Raw genomic sequence first — 22867 nt, 5'->3', positions numbered from 1 at the left:
GGAAGCAAAGGATTTTACAGAGCTGTATGGGGACAGAACAAACACCCTTTAATGCCCAACATTTTTAGGGACCTGCCCAAAAGCCAATAGAAAGAAACAAGTGAGCGATTTTAGCACAGAGGCTGAAGATGTTGATCTTAAAGTGAAAATTATTAGTTGGAGAAATGGTTGCTAATGATTCTTTGTAGTTGGTCTATCTACCCTGATAAAGGGAAATGCAAGTCTTGTGAGCACATCGATGATAACCAAACAGCAGATTTCCTGCACTACAAATAGAGAAAATGTCTCAGCAGTTGGTGAGTTCCACACCTCAAAGGTAGGCTGGCTATTCTAGGAACAAAGTGCTTTTGATCATGTGATGGCAGAGGGGGCTTGATCATGCGGCCCATGCCTGTATCTCCCAACCCACCTCAGAAAGCATGGAAAATCTATTCTCAGAAAAATGAAACCACACCCTAGAATTCCTTGCAATTTATGGGTGGGGAAAAAAGTCCTTAGGTGATTACTGCCTGAAAAGAACATTCTTGTGGCAAGAGAGGGCTGGGCTCCAAACACCTGCTCAGCTTAAAAAAAAAAAAAAGCAAATGTACAATCGTTGGAGAGTAATTAATCCATGAAAGGGTGCATTGTGCTCTCATAGTGTTTGCCCACCTTGAAGCATTAATAGCATTAATAATTATTAACTTCAGTTTCTTTAACTCAAGCCACAGAATTATAATGGGGTGCCCAGTGAAAAATAAGGCCAAGATCTGTAGTTCCTTCTAGCCTTTTTTCCCCCCTAATTCAATAATCTTTTAATGAATACCTACTGTCTTAAGGCATCCTATGGAAAAGTCAAAGAAAAGTATATAAAATGTTTCCTGTACTCTCAAGAGTTTATAAGCTCTTAGATATGACTTATGAATGGAGTTTAATTCAAAATACTGTGTTAACTGCCAAAAGAGAGGCAAGAACAGAGCATGGGGCGGGGGGTGGGGGTGGGGCAATCTGAAACTTGGGTATCAGACATTTTTATACAAGTATTTAATGATGCTACTTGTTCCTTTCTCAGTATTTCTTCCTGTGCAAAACACAGAGTTAGGTGCTTCTGGCCAAAATGGAATAGGGTAGGGTCTCTGCCTACTACTGTCTACTGAATAAAAGTTTCTTGAGCATCTACATACGCCAGGCATTTAACAGGATATTTTGAAATTATAGATGGCTAAGCATGTCTTTTCCCACTCCAGTATTCTTGCCTTGAGAATCCCAGGGACGGGGGAGCCTGGTGGGCTGCCGTCTATGGGGTTGTACAGAGTCGGACACGACTGAAGCGACTCAGCAGCAGCAGCAGCGTGTCTTTTACCTTCAAGGAACTTTTTTTTTAATTTAAATAGATGGCTATCTACATGCCTGTACTAAGTGTGATTTGTATTAGGTCAAAAGACCTTAAATAGAAGGATTGTTATTTCACTACTCCTGGACACCAAGCTGAGCTTACCTGGGCTTTACTGGGCAGAACAAGAAATTCAGTGAGAATCCAGATGCTGTGATAACCAGTCTCAATAAAAGCAATCAAAGCAGGGGTAAACTTTTGGCAGTCTTTTGCACACCTGCTGATTTAATTCCTACCAATGCAACCCTCAGGGGCCTTAAGGGGTGGAACCCCAGTAACTGGCCTTTTTTTTAGCACCTTTCATAGAAATTAGGCAATCAGTAGATATCTGATGAATTAAAGAATCTCTTACCCGTAAGCCTTCACCATGGATACCTTCTCAAAAATGGAGAGAATACTGTAAATACTTTATATATGCAACTGTTACAATTAGTGATTCTTTTTAAAAAAAATATACAGAGTAAGAAGATAGGAATCAATGTTAGTTCTCCCTGCTTCAGCATTACTAGATGTCCCATGTCAGATTCTATCCACTAACTCATGGGAAGAGGCCAACTATACAATTTCCTGGCACGGAGCAGGATGTAAAACTGTAGTGTTGATATGTGTGCTTTATTCTGTTTGCCAAACTGTGTGTGTGTATGTGGGAGGGGGTGGATTTCTCCCCTGAAGTATGCCCAGTATTCAGTCTTCACCGAACTGACTCAATCTCCAGCCGACTTATTCCAGTTTTGTCAAAAAGGTAAACATAAAGAGAAGATTCCTGAAGTGTGTATAATGCTTTCTGATACAAACTATGATTTTCAAAATGCCACTGAGAAAAGCATGTTATACATGAAGACTGTGGGATTTCCTGGTCAACTGTTGACATCCCATCACAATCCACTACAGTAAGAGGTGCCTCAAGAATAGAGCATTTGAAAGTTGTTTTTTTTTTTTTTCATGCGGACCATTTTTAAAGTCTTTATTGAATTTGTTACAGTATTGCTTCTGTTTAATGTTTTGGCTTTTTGGCCACAAGGCATGTGGGATCTTAGCTCCCCGACCAGGGATTGAACCTGCAGCCCCTGCTTTGGAAGGGGAAATTGTAACCACTGGAACGCCAAGGAAGTCCCTAGAGATTTAATCAGATTGGATATAGGATCTAGAGACAGTGACCCATCTCACTCATCCAATTCCAATCCTCGAAGTCATGCTAAGAGAGCATGTGATTGAGGGATCGTACAATGAAGTTCTATTGGTTCCTCTGGGGAGCAATGTGTCCAGAAAAGACCTCCATCTCTGACACCATCACCAACTATCTGCTGAGAAGCCATGTGAAAAGGATGAGAATTAAGAATGAACAAAAGCTTAGGACAGACTCAATCTCTGCTTCCCAGAATCCTTGCAGCTGAAGAGGAGAACTTAGTATAAGTATTGGGTTAAAATTATAAGCATGAGTGATAACTTTAAAACAAAGTCATCCCTTGCTTTTCTTGGGGAAATGTTTCTTTCTTTTTGATTAGTCTCATCTGGGGCCAGATCATCTGGAAACTAAAACCATATAAACCTGTCTTATTTCTCATTCACCTGTTGTCCTCTAATTCTACCTCTGAGTTCAGGTCTACCAGTCTAATTCCTATTTTAGGGTTTCTTTGTGAAACACCTGTTTGGCACTAATCAGATGATTTTCCCTTAACTGACCTTGTCACTGAAAAACCGTAAGTCATTTAAAACCAGGTTTGCATCTGTGAGGAAATAAAAGGCAGAAATAAATTTGATTTTTTTCACACCTTAATTACTCCCCCAGGCACTGACTGCTCTCATTGAACTGCCTTAAGTCTCGAATGTGACATTTAAACTAAGACGTGCACATCTCTTCCCTGTAGGTTTTTGTTTTCTAACCAGCAATATTTGTTGCTCCTTACTTTCTAAGTCTGCCCTAAATTGGAGCAGGGGTGATCCAGAGACTCTGTGGGATTGGTCAGGTTGAGCAGGTGTGAGCTTACACAGATAGGAGGCTGCCTTGGCAGCCGCAGGTAAAGGACCCAGACCTCCTCACCTGCCTGGGAGGAAGGTTGAACATGTACTTGAACACCTCTACATGGCTTTCAGGCATTAAATGAGTACTGAGAATCTCCATCCTACATGGTATTGCAGCAAGAGTTTTCTCAGGAACCCTGATGGGAGTTTGCAGAGGACAGTATCTCAGAAAACAGAAAAGCTACTGCCAAACATTCAAAACAAGACCACAGGAAAGCCAGGTCACTCTCAACATCTATTTTTTCCCCTCTTAGTCGGTCAGTTTTGTAAAATGGGACCATAGGAAATCCAGCATATGATTTCTTTGATCTATAGTGGCCTGAGAAAGCACTCACTGACCTGCTTAAGTGCCTGTTAGTAAAAAGTAACACTACCCTGCATGGAACAGCCCCTTTCTCTGGAGTCCTGAGTGGACCTCATACCCCTCATGACAGTTGTTATCGTTGTTCACAGGTGAGGTTGAGCTGTAGAAATAAAACCCATTGAACAGACGACCCATGTGAAGAAATAGTTAACCTTGGATGTTGCTCAAAGACCTTCCAACATTTTCCCATCTTGGAAAACTGACATCAGCCTGTCACAGCCACCTGTGTGGTGCTGGATCAACCGTGGGCTATTACTCTGGTCAATACTCTGATTTACCATCACCCAGGCTGACTAGGTTTGAAGGTTGTGGGTTCCTGGCACCCACCTCAGTAAGTACAGTACCAAGTTCTACAATTAAAAGTCAATTTATGGTCACATATGGATGTGAGAGTTGGACTACAAAGAAAGCTGAGCACCGAAGAATTGATGCTTTTGAATTGTGGTGTTGGAGAAGACTCTTGAAAGTCCCTTGGACTCCAAGGAGATCCAACCAGTCCATCCTAAAGGAGATCAGTCCTGAATATTAGTTGGAAGGACTGGGAAAGGTTGAAAGCAGGAGAAGGGGACAACAGAGGATGAGATGGTTGGATGGCATCTTTGACTCAATGGACATGAGTTTAAGTAAACTCAGGGAGCTGGTGATGGACAGGAGGCCTGGCATGCTGCAGTCCATGGGGTCGCAAAGAGTCGGACATGACTGAGCAACTGAACTGAACTTATGGTCCTGAGCCTGCCCTCTTATATACTCATGGGAGATGTGCAATGATTCAAAAGAGAATGCTGGTAATGCTTGAAAAAATCTTCCCCAAATGAATATATATATACATACACTAGTTCAATTTATTTTAAATAGTACCAGATGCTCTTTCCTTTTTTTCTGTGTTCTCTTAAGCTAGTTAATTTTATTTCCTAGATTTTTCTCCCAAAAATTCTGAAAATAACTTTTTAAAAAATAATTTTTAAAGAGCTGGCACCTAGAACCTCTGAGCTTCCCACCTGGTGTGAATTGTATATAATTCAATGGTTTTGTTTTTTAACAAACTGGCCTCCAAAACTCTGATCTCACCCTAGATGCTAGCGAAGATTCTACTTGAGTCACATTGCTATGGTGACTGGTGTTATTCCAAACCCTGTGATTCTTACCCAAGAAAGCTTTAGTTCCTTCTCCAAGGCTCAGGTGGTGTTCCTCGGATCAGGCCAGTCCCATTTCTATAGGGTGTGGGTATCCCTGCTACAATTGACAGCTCGGGGTGGCTTTTGCCTATAGAACTAATCTCTGCATTAGATTCTGTTCACCTATTTGAGCCTTTCAACAACAGGGTCTTACAAATGTATTGTTATTATTAGCCCATTTTGGAGAGTAACTTGAAGTTGCTCTGTCACAATGAGTGGCTTGCTCAAGATCACTTAACATGTAGGTGAGACAGACGCAACATGAACTCAGTTTTCTGGCTCCAAAGCCCAGGCTTCCCACTAAGCCCTCCAGGCCTGAGGCAGACAGACATGATGCCCATGTTTTATTTGAATGCCCTGCCCACTCCTCCATATACTGATGTGTCTCAGGTGTTTGGAAGCACAGACTTTGGAGGCAGACTGCCAAGTATGCCGTGTGATCCTGGCACAGGTTACTCAGTTCTCTCTCTGTTTTGTCATCTGTAACTGGGGATGGTAATTCCTACTTCCTAGATCTGCTCTGAGCATCAAATGAGTTAATATGTCTAAGTCCCTTAACTCCATGCCTGGCCCATAGTTAGTGTCGTATAAAGGGGGAGCTCTTCTGAGCTGCGGAACCCCCCATTCAGTCAGAGAGCGAAAACCACAGCCCAGAGTCTATGCTCATCCAAAGATCTGGGGGATGGCTGTCTACTACACATGGCAGGAGGCCAACTGAACACCAGAACAAAGCAGTGGTCCCAGAAAAAGCCCACGTTAGGACGCGTCACAGCCCGAGACGCCTTGATGTTCAAAGTCAAGTGTCACAGCCGCTTCCCTCTGTGGTCAATTCCCTGCTTCTGACATCAACCTGGAGGCACGTGAGCTGCAACAGAACCAGTGGAGATGACACGACTAAAGAAAGTGTTTGCAAGGGCTGTCATCTTTTGAAAAACAGCAGGCTGTTCCTTTCCCTAAGAGGAATCAGTTTTGCTCTAATTGAGGGCCATCCCCCCTCCCCCCTCCCTGCCTCAGAATCTGAATTCCATGCACAACTCAATACTTCAAAAAAAAAAAAAAAAAAGCATTTATTTTTCTCAAGCCTTTGAGAGGAACTTTAAACTGGCAGGAGAAAACAGTGAGAAAGCTGTGAGTTTCAGCATGCTACCATGAAACTATATATATGTGTTTTTTTTCTTTTAAAACCCACATCTGAGAGTTCTAAAACATGTGCAGCGCCTCCTACAACCTGCTTTTGCCCCCAAAGTCTAATCACTGTCATGGTTACAATTTATGGAGCACACTGGCATTGCTCCTTTGCCTGCCCATCTCTTTGCCTTGCGAGATTCTGTAGCATAGCCTCCTGGAGCCTTCTTCTGCACGTTTAAATGAGGAACTTCAGGATTTGGATGGAGTGGGGAAAGCCTGCTGAAGACACTTCAGAGAAATGGAGAAAACAAAGGCACCCTGTTGTAAGAGGATGGCACCAGCCAAGAGTGACAGCCTCTCAGTGCTTCTCAGAAAGATGCCTTCCCCATAGCCAGTCCCAAGCAGGGCTCTGCTCGTGTTTGTGTGCTGAGCACCAAGCAGAAATTTACACAAAGGCACAAGTGCCTGCAGGCCAACACAGGTGTCCCGCATTAGGACACCAAACCTTGGCCTGATGTCTTGGTGGAGGCAGCAAAGACCTAGGTTTCTGGAAGACGCCTCCATCTTGCTGGACAAACACCCCCTCCAGGGCCACCCCAACACCAAGTTGCGCGCACATACAGTCGTACTTACCGTGACTTTGGAGGTGGCGGGGGAGGAGAGAATGCCTCAATCCCGCTTCTGTCCTTGGGGAACTCAAAGGCAAATGAGGCAGACTTGCTCATTCCAGTCCCAGCTTTGCTGTTCTGCCCAGAGGAGCCGTCTGTAGGGCGGAGACGGTGCCAGGCGGAGGAGTTGGCCGGGTCCGAGGGGCCATTTTCCACCTCTCTCCCCCAACTTTGACTCAGCAAGTCTTGCTCCACCTCATCCTCCTCCTCGATCCGGCACTGGCGACTCCAGGCACCGGCCTGGGGCCGGGGCCGCCTCTGCTCCAAGGCTGACGTGCTGGTGGCAGGCGGGGGACCCCTGGCAGAGTCGCTGGTGGGGATGCCGTTGGCCCGGAAGGAAGACGCAGGGTCAGCAGGGCCCCTGGACAGAGGCTGGGGTCCTGGGACGCCTGAGTTCCCTTCACTGAGGTCGGACAGCGGGGAGGTGGAGGGGGACACCGGGGACCCCCCGGGGCTGCTCCTGGACATCTTGGGGGGGATGGCAGGTCTCCCCTTGGCCGTGGTCTCGCTGGCACCACGATGGCGGCTCTCCCTGGAGCTGAGCCCCTGCCCAGCTGAAGGCTCCTCTCCGCCTGCCTCAGGAGCCTGCTGGCTCGGGGGCCCACGTGGCCACTGCACCCCCACCGAGGAGTCAGGGCTGCTCAGGTAGATTGTCCGGTGGTCCTCTTCTGGGTGGGCCGCCATGACTGTGATGGTGGCCGCCATCTGGGGGGCCACATCCAGGCCTTCCCTGTCCTGGCCCCAGCCAGAGGCGGTTTTCTGAGCCCAGGTGTTAACCGTCCGCACCTGGGCCTGGCCTGGGGTGCCGGCCCCCTGTTCCGCCTTGGCCTGCGGCCTGGAAGGCACTGGAACGGCCTTCTTCCTCTTGGTACTCTCAGCATAGATGGGTTCAGGCTGTGCAGCCTCCCTGGAGTGGGCTGGGGGCTGGGGCTCCCCCGTCTGCCCAAGGCACCTGCTGGAGGCCACGCCGTGGCAGCCGGAGTCCTGCTGCTTCCCCGGCCCAGGCTCCTTCTGGAGGGAGCAGTAATTGCTCTCAAGATGGGGGGCCAGGGGGCTGCTGGCACGGCTGTTGGTGCTGCCGCAGGAGAGGCCATCCGAAGAGCTGGCAGCCTCTGAAGCGAGGGGCTGCTTCTTGGAGCCCAGGCGGGGTGGGCTCTCGGTCGGACCCTGGCCGCAGCAGTCCCTGGGGAAGCTCAAAGCGCGCTTCTCCTCCTCAGGTGGCCTCGCACACACCCGCGGCTCCCAGCAGGCTGCCGAGCAGTCCCTGCCGCCCTGTCTGTGTCGGGAACCCCCGGCCCGGGCCGCGTCCTCCGCACCTGGGCTCCCGGGGCAGCAGTCCAGGATGGAGCAGTATTCTCCCCCTTCGCTGTCCCCCGAGGGCGAGCACCTTTGATCGCTGTCATCCTCCGAGGGCAGGGACTCCCGCAGGGGCTGAGCAGACGGGTAGGGCCCCGGGCCCTTGTGGCAGCCAGAAGTCATCCCGGAGAAGGCGGCCAGCTTCTGGCGGAAGCTCTCCTGTGGGGAGCTTAGCTCTTGGTAGGGGATCACTGGTTTATCATCTCGTCCAAGCTTCTCGTCAGGGAAGCTCACCGGGTGGAAGGCGGCATTCCGGTCCCCTCGGGGCTCTAGGCTGTGCAGGCCGACCATGGCATAGGCGGGGGGACTGCGGGGGTGACCCCCATCTGTGGGACCCGAGGGCCCAGCAGGCTTCTGGACACCTCGGAAGCTGCCCAGAAAAACTATTGGCACGTCTTCCTGCTTCGGGAGGGGGAGCTTGCCAGGGGCTCGTCTCCAGATGACCTACACAGCCCCAAGGTTAAAAGACTTACATTAGACCTTGCCAGAGAAAAAAGGAAGACAGAGAAAGTGAGAGGGCAGGGCCATGACACTGGAAACCGTCTCCTGAGCCACAGTGAAGAAGCCAGGCTGCCCGCCTACCCTCTGATCTACCCATGGACTTCTCATCATCGCGGGGCCCCCTGGAGCCACTGGTCTTCCCAGACACTACGCTCCCCGCCCATGTCTGTTACTCTTTTGGCTGAGCGGAAAAAACACTAAAGAAGAATATATTGCCTTTTCCCTCGAAACTGCCGGATGAGGTGAATTCTCCCATGAGCTTCGAAAATAAGAGTTTGAATTTTTGCTTAGTGTTCATTAGTCTTTCCATAACGGTTTCACGGCAGGAAGAAAACAAAGTCATAAGGCTTTTAAAAACACCTTGGGTGGGGGGTGGGGTTAGAGGGCAGAAGGGTGAGGGGCCCCTTCTGAGCTGGGCCCTGGTCCCTCGCATCACTCACTGAGCTACAATCCTTCTCCCAGTGACAGGCAGTGACCTCAGCCCAAACCTGCATAAGTGGCTGGACTAGTTGAGCCTGAGACAGTAATGTAGGCTAGTCATTCCCATCACTGAAACCACTGTCCCCTTCTCCTTCCCTTCTAAAATCTCCCCTACCCCCACTGTCAAAGAAGCCTCGAGGCAGGGCTGGCCTCTGGCTCCTTTCCAAGATGATCCAAACTAGAAAGAGTTCCTGGTTTACATATGTGAAGGTTGAAGGTACCAAGAAAAGCCTGGGGAATGAGTGTAACCAGATTCTGGAAAATGGAGCAGCTTTGCAGGGGATTTGAAGCTGAGAGCAACCCCAGGAGGTGGCTTGCCTCATTCAAGCCTCCCTTGATTTAAAACTGACTTTTGATTTCACATAAGCTCACAAAGCCTTCCTGACCCACTCACTGTGACAGTTTAAGAAAACGAGAACGGGTAAAGAGGTTATAAGGAGTCCTAAGAATATGTTTTAGACATGCAGCTTATTATAAGACATGTCTAGGGGCAGCAGGTTTCACATGCCCTCTAAATAGACCTTGGTCAGGGTCAACGGCGGGGGTAGGGGGTAGGGGGGGTTGGGCAAGGGATGAGCAGAATGGTGTACTCTCTAAGGATGTAATTGTCTTTAGTAATCCCACATCAAAGGTGGAAAAATCCAAGCTTCCAAATTAGAAATATGAACACTGGCTGGGAACTGGACGATATACGGAATTACTGCTGACAATTTTAAGTGTGATAATGGTATTTTGTATAAAGACTTAATTTTTTTAAGGAGGTACTATCATGATGCAATATCTGGGGTTTGCTTTAGGGGAAAAGAGGGGGAGGGAGGGTAGGGGTGGGGATAAAGATGGAAGGAGAGTGATCATGAGTTGATGACTGTTCAAGCTCTTGAGGCAGGGTGGTGGATGCATGGGGTTTGTTAGGCAGTTCTTCCTAGTTTTGCATATACTTAAGATGATCTCTAAAAACAAAATTTTTTTTTAAACTTTTTAGAAAAACGCTTCATTTTGGTGGGTGTGTCCTGATACAATCTCCAAATAAACTTGGAGGGACTGCATTCATGGTTCTTAGCCTGAAGGGACCGAGAGAAAGGAGGGCAGAGAGAGAAGAGAGGGCGGCCGTCAGGAAGGAGCAGTCTAGGGCGAGCTGCCCGGGAAGCCATCCCGCAGGAGTCCTGCCGGGACAGCTCGCCCTGGCTGCCCGCCAGTCACGACAGCCTTACAACAGGAGCAGCCCCTGTAAAAATACCGCGGGGCTGAGTCAGCCTCACCTGCGCGACGTCGGCACTCACGCCGGCACTCCCGGCAGCCTCTGTCCACCCATCCGAGGCCTCGGAGCTCATCATGGTGGGCTTCACGGCGATGGTGGGCTTGGAGTAGGGCGAGCCGCTCAGGCCGTCATCTTCCGGGCGGCCGCTCTCAGGCCTGGGTGGCAGGCGAGGCGGAGGGGGCAGGCAGCCAACTCGGGGCTGGGGGCGGCCAGGCACCAGCTGGTGGTCGCTGCGCAGGCAGAAGCAGTTTTTGCAGGACCCGGGCTTCCAGATGTGCTCCACAAAGTCGCTGCACGCAGACATCTTCGGGCTCTCGGGGTTCAGTGGGATGGTCTTGAGCATCTTGAGCAGTGGACGGGATACTGGTTCATCTTGCACTCAGCTTGCTGGTGTGGTCTCCGGAAAGACAGAAGGGGCTCCAAGGGCAACTTCCTGGAAAAGCAGAACACTTGCCTGATCAGTGATCTTCCCTGCCAGAGGATCCCTTAGTGTATGCTCAGTCCTATCTGACTCTGCGACCCCATAGCCTGCCACGCTCCTCTGTCCATGGGATTTTTCAGGCAAGAATACTGGGGTGGGTTGCCACTTCCTATTCCAGGGGATCTTCTCCACCCAGGGATCAAATGCCTGTCTCTTGGGTCTCCTGCATTGCAGGCAGATTCTTTAACCACTGAGCCCCTGGGGAAGATGGGGCATGATCAATCAGAGTCTGATGATATGACTATGGAGCAGAAGGGAAAGAAGAAAAGAGGTGAAGATGAATATTTTATTTATTCCAAGGCCCTCACCCACTTGTCATGAGGAGCTTAACCCCTTTCTAGTGGGGTGATCTTAAAAAGCTGTAAAACCTAAACACAGCTCTGTTGCATGTGTGTATGTGTGTGTGTGAGTTGCTCAGCTGTGTCTAACCCTTTGTGACTCCATGGACTGTAGCCCATCAGGCTCCTCTATCCATGAGATTATCTTTAGACAAGAATACTGGAGTGGGGTTCCATTTTCTTCTCCAGGGGATCTTCCTGACCCAGGGGTTGAACCTGGGTCTCCCACATTACAGGAAGATTCTATACCACCTGAACCACCAGTGAAGCCCCTGATGCATGAGTAGAGTGTGTAAAAGATACTTCAGTCCCCTAAAATCCTGAGCACCAGGAGGTTCTGCGGGCAGTTCACGGGAAGAAATCACACAGGGCTGGAGATGAGAAGCTTGTGGCTCATCGGTGCATCCCCTGCTGCTATGGGGTCTAGAGCCTGGGACTTGGCCTCAGAGAAATGAGAACTTCCAAATAGGACAGCAGGTAGAAGTCGTGCCTTCTGGAAAATAAGCCACAATTTTTAACCAAGAATGATATGAGTGGAGAGGCAAGCCTGGGCTCAGAGATCAGCACTGCAACCCATACTTGTCAGAAGGTGGAGACAGAAGGGGTGAGAAAGTGGAGAGATGTGGTCTTAGCTGCTTTCCAGGGGGTCCTGGTTGGGAGGTCTGGCATCTTGGAATTCTCCAACACTTCTACTTAATATGCCTTATTCAACCCAGGGCTTAGTGAGATCAATAGACCTAGAGCTTCAGGCCTGGGGGAAAGAGAGAGATTCATGGTCATGTCAGCCCTGTGGTCTGGTCTGGATAGACTGTGTTAGAAGAAGCAGTTGTACAGTAGGCTGTACTAGAAGAGTCGTGGCTCACAATGATTTTCCCCATGAGAACCCTAAGGAATCCTAAAGGAAATTAATCCTGAATATTCAATGGATGGACTGACGCTGAAGCTGAAGCTCTAATACTTTGGCTACCTGATACAAAGAGCCGACTCACTGAAAAGACCCTGATGCTGGGAAAGATTGAAGGCAGGAGGAGAAGGGGACGACACAGGACGAGATGGTTGGATGGCATCACTGACTCAATGGACTTGAGTTTGAGCAAATTCCGGGAGCTGGTGATGGACAGGGAAGCCTGGTGTGCTGCAGTCCATGGGGTCGCAAAGAGTAGGACAGGAGGGAACAACGAGAACCCTGGAGGGGAGGCAGTCAGCTTGCTGAAAGAGTTTATTTCCTCTGAGAGTAAAACTGAATGTGGAGAGTTTGCACCACAGAATTCACTCAGTAAATTCACCACTGGGGGGGAAAACTCGAAGGATTGCAGACTTTAACCAGTTCACCCGAATAAGACCCATCAGGTAGCTGTCACCTCCGTCTTACAAACGGGAAAACAAAGCCAAGAACATAAACTGAGGCATGCCCACAGGCACAGAGAGCTCAGGGGTTCCTCAGAGAGAAGCCAACTTTCCTGGCAGCCCCTCACATCATACCTCACATGTTACACTGAGTCGGTTGCTGCTTTTTGCTCTCCTTTCCTCACTTAAATGAACTGACTTCCTCAGAAGGACAGTGTTCAGGAGAAAATCATCCTGAAGAATCTACTGTGAACAGACTCATTAAATAGAGAGGGTTTGGCCCCAGGGTCTGCTTTCCGCTTTCCTCCCGTGAGAACTGGCTCTGAGGTTGCTGCTCTCCCACCATCAACAGGACTAACCAGGTGAAATGAGCCAGGAGCCCCAAAGATCATTCCAGAATCTCTGTGGGAAGAGCTCTCTTTCTGATCTCCCACACTCCCAGACTGGGGTGCCTATTCAATGAGAGCTGAAGCTACATTGGGCCTCTTTTTCCCTCCAAAGTTAACCAGGAAGCCCACTGCATCTTTAAGCTAAATGAACTCTCTGAAATAAAGACCAGTATCTGTCTTTCGTGACCATTGTTAGGATCTCCTTCATCAACATGATTACAAGTTGGGTTCTTCTACTCCTATAAATACACCCAAGTGGCAGGTCTGTTCCTTGCCAAGTTCCCCAGAAGAGGTCACCAAGCTTCAACAAGCAGAGGATGAAAGCAAGGGTTTTTCTTTCTCTCACAATCCCACGCCAGGGAGGATTTTGGAAAGAGGAAAAAGTAGAAGAGGTATTTCGTTGTTCAATAAGGCAAAGCTCCATACCCTGGCCCTGAGGCGGGGAGAGGTCCTTTCCTGGGAATCCTAGCCCCCTCTACAGCAGGCAGAGGCTTCCGCACCCAGGCGGGATGGAGGGAGAGGGCTGGGGGATCGGTTCTGAGTGGGCTCACCTCCTTCCTGCAGCTCCTTACAGGGCTGGGCTGTCTGAGGAGTGAGGCATCCACAGAGGGGGGCAAAGAAAGCCACGTGGGGTGGCCACACCTCATTTCCTGCTCAGATAACCGACCCAAACGTGTCACGGTTGCTTGGTGCCGAAGGTCCCCTCCTGTGCGCAGATGGCCCACTCCAGCCCTGGGGCTTCAGGTCGGATTACCAACATTCAGGAAGCTTCCTTCAGAACCCCTACCAGTTCCTGAACACCCTCCTCGTTCCCATCCTCAGCTCTGAAATTCTCCGACGGTGGGTACAACTTTCACCATGTCAACAGCTCAGAGACTGGAAAAGGTTTTTCAGGGAAAAAGAATGAAGACGGGAACAGAACGAAGCCCTGGGCTCCTTACCATCACTGACTCACTACACATCCTGTTAAAACTGGTTCCTCAGTCACAGCAAACAGAATTTATCACTACATCAAGCCAGAAAGGATTCTCTCTGTCTAGAGAGGTTCTGGGCTTGGAACTATCTATTTATTTTAAGTCAAAAGACAGTGGAAAAACTCAAGTGGCGCTCACCAAGCATGAGCTTTGCTTGCCTCGCAGTGCCAGCTCTCCACCGCCTGGGAATGGCACCTTCCCAGCCCACATTCCTTACCTCCGAGGGCAGGCAGCCCTCAGAATTATGCAAATTCCCCCATTTCAGTGGGAGGCAGCAGTGTAAGATTAGAAAAAGATCTCAGCATTCTTTCTGATCCAAGTCATGATAAAATATCTTTTGCCTCTGCAAACTTCTGCACCAGAGTTGTGGCTAAAATGTGCAAGACTGAAGCTGTCAGATACACACCCACCTCAGAGGAAAAAGAATTCAAACAATGGTGACCAGATCCACAAAATCAAACCTCTGGGCTCCAAATGCCCTTCACACTTGCATTGAAAGTTGCTCATGCCTTATCCTGAAGTGAGCAAACAGTCATCTAAAAAATTTATCTATTTTTTACAATTAAATACAATTAAATGAATGCAAAAGAGGTATATTTATGGAAATTTGTCTGGATTTCAACACTCCATTGACAGGGGGTGCCCAGGCAGAAAGGAGAAAGTAAGCCTAACCTCCTGCCTCCCCCCACCACCCACACGCACAGAGGCTAAGTCATGCTACTCACCCAACTTTTTATGTCCTTTTTTCCTTCTCCAGCGCTATGTAATCTAATCTCAGCAGCAGGAATGTGGTTTTTGTGGGTTAGACCCACTACAGTCTAAACCAGTAAGGAAGATACCCGCATCCCACAAGACCCCAAGATAGTGAAATAACCGCAGAATTCCCCAGTGCTTCCTGTCAAATTTCCGGCTCAAAAGGGGAAGGGGTTTTTCAGGCCAGTGATCAATAGCGCCTTCCCAACCTGACTCTGGGCTGGATGCCCTGCAAAACTCCTCCCTTCTAGACCTTTGGGCTTTGCTGTGGGCTCTGCAAAGCCATGTGCTCGCTGGCTGAGCTTCACCTGAGAAATAGTCAGCCGGCCCTGCCTCCTCGCGTTCTCACTGAGGACCGAAAAGTGGAGAGATCCTATTTTCTGTGTGTGTGTGTGATTCTATTTTGTGTGTGTGTGTGGCGGAGGAGGAGGAGGCAACACAAGCAAAGGTTAACAACGTGCCCACGATAGCCTCTCAGAGGGCTCCGCCACCGCTCAGGAAGAAGGTATCGTCTAGTTCCCCCTGGAGACCCTCAGGCTGGCATCCAACTGCGGGCTGCCCAACAGGCAGCTACTAACCTGGCGTCCCAAAGCATCACGCCCGGGGTCCCGATCCGAGCCACTGAGCGGTCTCTCCCTCTCTGTTCCTGTGACAATCCTGCGGCCGCGGAACGGCAGTCTCCACAATAGCAATCCCCAAAGCGCTCCGGTCTCCTGCCCCAAATCCAGCAGCCAGACCAGCGAGACCAGAGCAATCGGTTCCGCTGCCGGAACTCGAGGAAAGTTTCCCCTTCCGAAAGAGCGCGATTCTCGAATGAATCGAAAACATACCTCTGGCTCCCCGGTCCTCCCCCTCACCCCCCACCCCCCAGCCCGGGCTCGGCGCTTCCACCTCGGGCGCAACTCGGGGCGCACGCGGTCCGAACGCTCCACCCTCCTTCAGCGACCGCCTGTCACCCCCAGGGGACGCCGACGGGGGTCGCCTGCTCTGCAACTGCCGCGCTCCCCCAGAGCTCCCCTCTGCGGCCACGTTTGCCAGACAAAAAAAGAGGCCGACTTGGGAGCAGGCGCCGCGGGCTCACCTCGGGGCCGCGCTCCCCCGGCCTCGCCGCGGGTCTCCGAGCCGCCAGCCGCCCCGCCGGGCGCTTAGGAGCATTGTTTGGAGAGTGTGCGCGCGGTGCGTGCCCGGCCGCGGGCGGCGTCTTCTGCCCGGGCCCGGCGGCCGGGTAGCAGCTGCGAGCGCGGCTCCGCCCCCTCCCGCCTCCGGTGGCGCCGCCCGCCCGGCCCCGCCGCACCTCCGCGGGCCCGGCCGCCGCCTCGCGCCCCCAGCCGGCAGGCTCGCTCCCCTGCCCCCGACGCCTCCTGGCGACCCTCGCCCCGCCCCTCCCTCCGGCTCCGACGGAGGCTCCGCCCCCAGTCCGAGACTTGGCGCCGTCCGACCCGGGAGCGAGCGCCCCTTTGCACCCTTCTCCAAGGATGGCCCCGCGGGGCTCTGCAGGGGCGAGTTTCGGTGTCTGTAGCCTTCCCTTTCCCATAACGTGCGCGTAGGTAGGTATGTAGGTGTCCTGCATCTCTTCGTCCAGCCTGCTCTGCGAGACCCGGAGAGGACGAGGGAGAGGCGGTGGAGGGTACAGCCCCAGATCTGGGGGTGCGCAGGGGAATGATAAGATCAGGACCCAGACGCGTACCGAAAGTTGCGTGGGCCCCGAAATTGTCAATGACTTGTTGCGGGTAGAACGAGGCTGACGCACCACCCAGCCTAACTGGGAGTCCTCAGTCCCTCGACTGAGGCCTCAGGCACCAGGCGTAGCCCCTTGAACTTCAGTTTTCTGAAAGTGGAAGGCAAGGGTTGTTGTAGGAAGAGCTGGTCTTCCTCCAAGCTCGGAGAGCCAGGGCTTCCGCAGGCCAGTATTACACCTGTGTTTACACCGTTTCCGGTAAGTGACTCATTCACTGAGATAGAATGAGTTCGAGATAGTCCTCGGGCTAGAAATCGTTTAACAGAGAGTATGACAGCCTATGACCCAGTCAGTCCTCTCCCTTCCTCCTGCCGCCTGCAACAGGCTTGAACCTTGACCTGGGTGTTTCTTCAGGGAACTAGCATCCAGGTCACCACCTTGTGCCTGCCTGGTAGGGAGAAACTGGGAAATGGAATAGGGAGAAAAGACCTCAAAGAACACCTGTGGCTTTCTGGGTGCTCCTTCCTCCTCCCCAGAGAGGCAGTGAGTCCAGTAACTCCAGCAGGTCCTCCTCCTCCAGGGAGCCCATCAGAATTCACCCGTGAGCTTCCACCCAGCCCAGCCCAGAGAAGGAAGCTGGTTCTCCTTGAGATTCCTGGGCTCACCTAGTGATCTGGCATTGACATGGCAGGACTGGGCAGCTGGGGTGAGGGTGGGGAGAAGACATGTGTTTGAGATTTGGCTTCTGTGTGAGAAAGGGAGAATGTTAGCAGGGATATTAAAAAATAAATAAGCAAAACCTTCCTTTGCTCCAATGTCACTAATTTCTCCTGAGTATGAATAGAACTGGGGGTTTAAGGTTTAGTGAAGTAGAACTAACATTTGTCAAATACCTACCCTATGCCAAGCAACCCCATGAGAGGGATATCATCCCCATTTCACAGAGAAGGCTAAGGTGCACAGGGGCACGTAATTTGCCAGGACCTGTGGGCTGACAGGTCTTGGTCCTGGGATTGGAACCAAGGGCAGTCTGGCTCCTCTGATGGGCAGTTCCACTCTGCCACACTACCCTCCCCTAGTACTGGTCATCCAGCTGTTTTTCTTTCTTCTCGAAATGATGGGAAACCATTTGAACAAACATGGAAGGAAAACTCAGTTTAGGCTCCATCAGCAGCCAGCAAAATTGAAGGGTCAGTCCCACTCATTTACAGAGAAACCAGGAGGGGAATGTGTTGAAAAGCAGGTAGGGACAAAGTGGTCGTCACTGGAGAAATATAAAAATGACATCAGGAGGGGCCTGCAGTTCTGTTAGAAGGTGTGCATGCGTGCATGCTCAGTCGTGATCGACTCTGCAACCCCATGGACTACAGCCCACCAGGCTCCTCAGTCCATGGGATTTCCCAGACAAGAATACTGGAGTGGGTTGCCATTTTCTACTCCAGGGGACCTTCCCCACCCAGCGATCAAACTCACATCTCTTGAATCTCCTGCATTGGCAGGTGGATTCTTTACCACTGTGCCATCTGGGAAGCTTCCATTCTGTTAAGATGGAAGAGGGGAAACCCCTGTGTTTGAGAAGTTCCTAGTCCCCATGATTCAGGTTGGATGTTTCCTCTGTAATGTAAAGGTTTTACATTCTTCCTCTGTAAAGCCCATTGAGGACACCCACCCCAAGAAGGGAACACACAGGAGGACCTCCTGTTCCCACTTTTTTCCTTCTCTTTACTTAATTTGTCTCTAGTATATTAACTGGTTAACATACGTAATTATAAGAAGTAAAGACTTCCCTTATAGCTCAGTTAGTAAAGAATCCGCCTGCAATGCAGAAGACCCCAGTTCAGTTCCTGGATCAGGAAGATCCGTTGGAGAAGGGATAGGCTACCCACGCCCATATTGTTGGGCTTCCCTTATAGCTCAGCTGGCAAAGAATTCGCCTGCAATGTGGGAAACCTGGGTTTGAACCGTGGGTTAGGAAGATCCCCTGGAGAAGGAAACAGCTACCCACTCCAGTATTCTGACCTGGAAAATTCCATGGACTGTATAGTCCATGGGGTTGCAAAGAGTTGGACATGACTGAGCAACTTTCACTTCACTGCAAAGGTTATATAGTATGGCAGAATTGGCAGTTCTGTGGCATGGGACAGCAAGTGAAGGATTAATTCAGTCTCTCTGCAAAATAAACTGTGTTTTCAAGCCTCTTGCTGTGCTCACATGAAGTAAATGCTGTAGTTGCTGATGTATAATGTGCATCTTTTAATGCCAGTGACATGGCCTTAAAGCTGGCTTCTTCTAGCCTAATGAAAAGAATTAAAAAAATACTTCAAGAGTTGCTTAGATCCACACAAAATACCCATTCTCTTATGCAATGCTCCACCAGTAACTGTTAAGTATGTTATCGCCTTCTCTGTGAAGCTACGGTAAGCTCATGCATTTTAATAAACAATTCTTGCTTGAACTTCCAAACTGCGCTCTGCAATGCAGTGGAATTTGTGTATACTCAGCATTTTGCTTCTAGCTACTTATCAGTTCGTTTTCACGACATTTTTAACTGCAGGGTTTGGCTTCCCTGATACACATCAGACCTCAAAGAAGAGCGATTCCCTTCAGGGCTTTCATCCTGGAGCACCAGTCTGCACAAGAGAGCAGTTAAATTTGGGGAGATTAAGACAAAGGCTGGGGCAGGTGGTGTGCTTTGGGGTGGATAAGGTAAAGTAATTTGGAATTAGAAAGGTAAAAAGGTAAGATGAGGAAAATAATGCTAGCAGGGGTACTGGAGGGTTTAGTGTCAAGATTGGACCAAAGTAATCCAAACCTGTATCTCCCCAACCGGAGAAGTGACCTCAAATATTAGAAACATTTACTGAGTGCCTTCTCCTTACGTAGCACAGGATGAGGGCATATAGGGGAAAAAAGAAAGATCTAGAGAAACAAATAAAAGCACTGTGGGAGGAAGATAAGCTAGGGGTGGTGAGAATTCAGAGGAGGAAGAGACAAAAACACAAAGTGGCTTCAGGGAGGAAGGGGCTTTGCAGGATGAGAAGAATTCCAATTTGTGGACAGTGGGGACTTTCCAGACTGAGAGAATGGTATCTGCAAAGGAATGGATGTGGGCGAGGCAGAAGACTTTGAGAAATTTCTTATCCAATCTGACTGGAGCATAATTATTGGAGACAAGCCTGGAGATGGCGTGGGGCACTGGACAGGAAAGACTCGCTTTTCAAGTAAACCCGCGGGAGAGGATTGACATTTCTGAACAGCTGAATGACGCTATCCAAGTTAATTTTTCATTAGCTCTATCTGGATCTTATATCTCAAGTGGATCAGAAGTGGAAGAAGAAATTGGAGACAAGGAAACAGGCTTAGAGTGTCTAACCCTGGTCCAGGTGGGAGGTCAGGGCTTGATAAGGGATGTGGCAGGGGGAATAGAAAGTGTGGATGTTGGATGGATGGTTTGGAAAGACATCGAGAGGGAGATACAGGGACTGGATGCTTCCTGATCAGTGCTGTTGCTGAGGGAGAGCGGGGAAATCAAAGAAAACCAACAGAACTTCTGCCTCAAGAGACTGGTAGAAAGTTGGTGTCATTAGCACAAATAAGGAAGTCAAAGGACTTCATTTGTGGTTTCTGGAGTCTGAAGCATGGGATAGTCATCTGGTGAATGAAGTTCTCCTGGTGGAATGGTGTCTGGAGCCACAGGAGAAATGAAAGAGCTTGGAGGGGCGTGGTGAGGAAGGAGCAAAGACGAGACAAAGAGGGGAAAGATCGGAAACACGGTGGTCTAGGGGAGGCCATGAAACTGAGGAACTCTCTTCCAGACCGTGTGTAACCCAGAGTCATGTGAAAAGAGGTCTCTTGGAGGGAAGGGAGAAGCATTATCAAGAGAATTCCAGGTTTCTGCTAATTGCACATGGTGGGGCATTGAACGTGGGGCATTGCATTGCGTATTTGAGACCAGCTTAAACTCTTCATTAATTTGCTTCTAACAGCAGAAGTTTCCAGCGGATCCCATGGAAGAAGTAAATCAAATGGGAGCACAGATGGGGTGGGAAAGATAGGCTTATAGGGGTGCAGGTAGGGAAAAGGTGAATTTAAACAGGGGAGGAGGGTGATGGCCGGTGAGACAGGATGAAATTCCTGAAAGCCATGGGCTGTGCTGGGTCTGCCTGGGAGGCAGCTGGCGTCCCCAAGCCCTCATGGAGGGGACTACGACTGTAAGGAGAGAAGGGAAAAAGGTCTTTTGAAAGTCTTCTGTGAGGAGGCCTTCTGGGTTCTCTCTGTCCCTCTGCTAGAAGATGATACTCTCCACAAGCCAATTAAGGTTCACTCTGGCAAGTGAACCCAGCCCCACACCTGTCTCTCTTTCCTCCTGAGTGATAATCAGCTCTTTCAATTGCCAACCTGACATTCTCTCTTCCTTCTCGAAGGTGTGGAAATTCAAGTTAATCCCCGTCCTGTGATTATGGAATCACATCCTTGCATCCCAACTTTAAAAAAAACCATTCCCAACATCCCATTCTTCCCTGTCTTTAGTCCTAGGAAGCACTACTCAGGATAAACCATGTTAAATAATTTACAGTATTTTGTCCCAAGCACTGAATAGATCCTCTCCCTCCCCAGACTGAAGACACTTGTTTAAATGACTGCTGATGTCAGAATCTCAACCCACATGGGACTGAGAGTCAAGAGCTCAGGATTGTTATGTTTCTTTGTGCTCAAGTGCTATAGAACTCATGTCAGGTGTTGAAGAAGAAAAACACTTTTCCCCCCTTTTATAATATAATTACAGTTAGATGTGCTTTCAGTGACAGAGACCTTATTGTAAACCTCCTTTTTTCCCCAGTTGTTACTGTTATGAGTTGAACTTGTTCCCTTACTGACCCCCACCCCCCGCAAAATATGTTGAAATCTTAACCCCCAGTACTTCAGATGTGACCTTATTTGGAAGTAGGCTCTTTACAGACGTGACCAAATTTAAATGAGGTCGTTAGGGTGGGTCCTGATGGCATCACTGACTCAATGGACATGAGTTTGAGCAAGTTCTGGGAGACAGTGAAGGACACGGAAGCCTGGTGCAGCTGCAGTCCATGGGGTTGCAGAGAGTCGGACACGACTGAACAGCAACAGCATCTCAAGATGACTGGTGTCCTTTTACAAGGGGGAAATTTGGACCAAGAGGCAGACTCACAGAGGGCAGACAGTGTGAAGACACAAGGGGAGAAAAGCCATGTAAGTCAAGTGATGCATTTACTAGTCAGGGAAGGCCAAGCATTGCCAGTGCGTGCCAGGAGTTTTAAGACAGGAGGGAAGATCCTTCCCTGGAGCTGTCAGAGAGAGCATGTTCCCTGCAACGCCTGATTTGGGGCTTACAGCCTCCAGCACTGTGAGATGATAAATTTCTGTTGTTTCAAGCTACCCAGTTTTTGGTACAGCCAACCTTCTGTTTCCAGGACTTTCTATCTACAGTTTGGTGAATCCAAGGATGTGAAACCTAGGGATACATAGGGCCAAATGTTTTCGTTGAACTATGTCATTTTATAAGGGACTTGAGCATCCGTGGGTTTGAGTATGTGGGGCACTCCTGGAACCAGCCCCCCTAAGAATGACTGTACTTTATTAGAGCAGCCCTAGGAAATTAACACAGTTCCTAAGATACACATGTTCCAATGAGTAATATAACGCTACCACTTCCAGACAGACGATCAAGATTTTTAAAAGTCAACTCAAAAGAAACATGACCTCAGAGGCATGTTAATTAATGTCCACCATGCATATTATGTCAGGCAGTTCACTGGAATAAGAAGGTCATAGTGTCGCTTCATTCAGCTCGTCTTAGGAAGAGAAGGGTCATTCTTTCATCTGTTGCTCCCTGTTTCTCCAATTTTAGGGTCCACAGTTAGGGGAAAGTCCCAGTTCCCTTGCTGAGTTTGCATATGCATGGTTGAGAAACTGTTCACCTCCACACCCAGGCAGTGTAAACTAAGTATCTCAAAACCAACAAAGGATTGTTGTGGGTCGGTAGATACCTCCATAGATGCCATTAATGGACATTAGAAATCATCTTGGTCTCATCTTCTCTGACAAGTGGGACCCTGAGGCCCTAAATGACCAACATAACTTGCCAGAGGTCTCATAGAATGTTTTATAACACTTCTTCTGAACTTTAAAGGTTGTTTAGTTTTAATGTGAAATCAGCTGTGAGTTAAGGATGTGAAAATGAGAACTATTTGAAGAATTAATTCATCTTGCCCACTGCTTGACTTTCTGACTGAGCTGGGGTCAGAGTTGAAAGCAGCAGAATATTTTACATTAGGAAGGGTCACAAAATAAAAACAAACCCATTGGAAAGATCTGTTTAGTTACCCTAAAGAAAACCTCCTAATGGCACATCCACTTTGGAAGACAGTAGACAATTTCTTAAAACGTTAACTGTAAATTTGTCATAAGGCCCAGCAAATCCATTTCCGGATATCTAACCAAGAGGAATGAAAGTATGTCCATACAACAACTTGCACACCAATATTCATACAACATTATTTGTAATAGTGAAAAGGTGGAAACAACCCAAATATCCATTAGCAGGTCA

General features: G+C 49.2%; 1 protein-coding gene across 3 annotated transcripts in view; it reads right to left on the bottom strand.

The window, feature by feature from the left end:
* The window catches only part of PRAG1 (PEAK1 related, kinase-activating pseudokinase 1), a 50134-nt gene extending 34246 nt beyond the window's left edge, over positions 1-15888 (bottom strand). Inside the window, exons 1-3 of one of the 3 annotated variants that reach the window (XM_070459952.1) lie at positions 15688-15888; positions 10326-10757; positions 6695-8529 (exon numbers count right to left, since the gene is read on the bottom strand). In XM_070459952.1, coding sequence (XP_070316053.1) covers positions 6695-8529; positions 10326-10667 — 2177 coding nt within the window. In that variant the 5' untranslated portion in view covers positions 10668-10757; positions 15688-15888. Of the gene's footprint in view, positions 1-6694; positions 8530-10325; positions 10758-14578; positions 14907-15184; positions 15446-15687 lie in introns of those variants that run through there. The other 2 variants (XM_020911340.2, XM_070459953.1) reach the window with 2 other exon arrangements.
* Between the last annotated feature and the right edge of the window lie 6979 nt (positions 15889-22867).

This window comes from Odocoileus virginianus, chromosome 32, assembly GCF_023699985.2.
Source record: "Odocoileus virginianus isolate 20LAN1187 ecotype Illinois chromosome 32, Ovbor_1.2, whole genome shotgun sequence".
In the NCBI taxonomy this organism is placed as follows: domain Eukaryota; kingdom Metazoa; phylum Chordata; class Mammalia; order Artiodactyla; family Cervidae; genus Odocoileus; species Odocoileus virginianus.
Note: the sequence above shows the minus strand (reverse complement) of the source record. Positions and strands in the feature narration are given on the sequence as shown.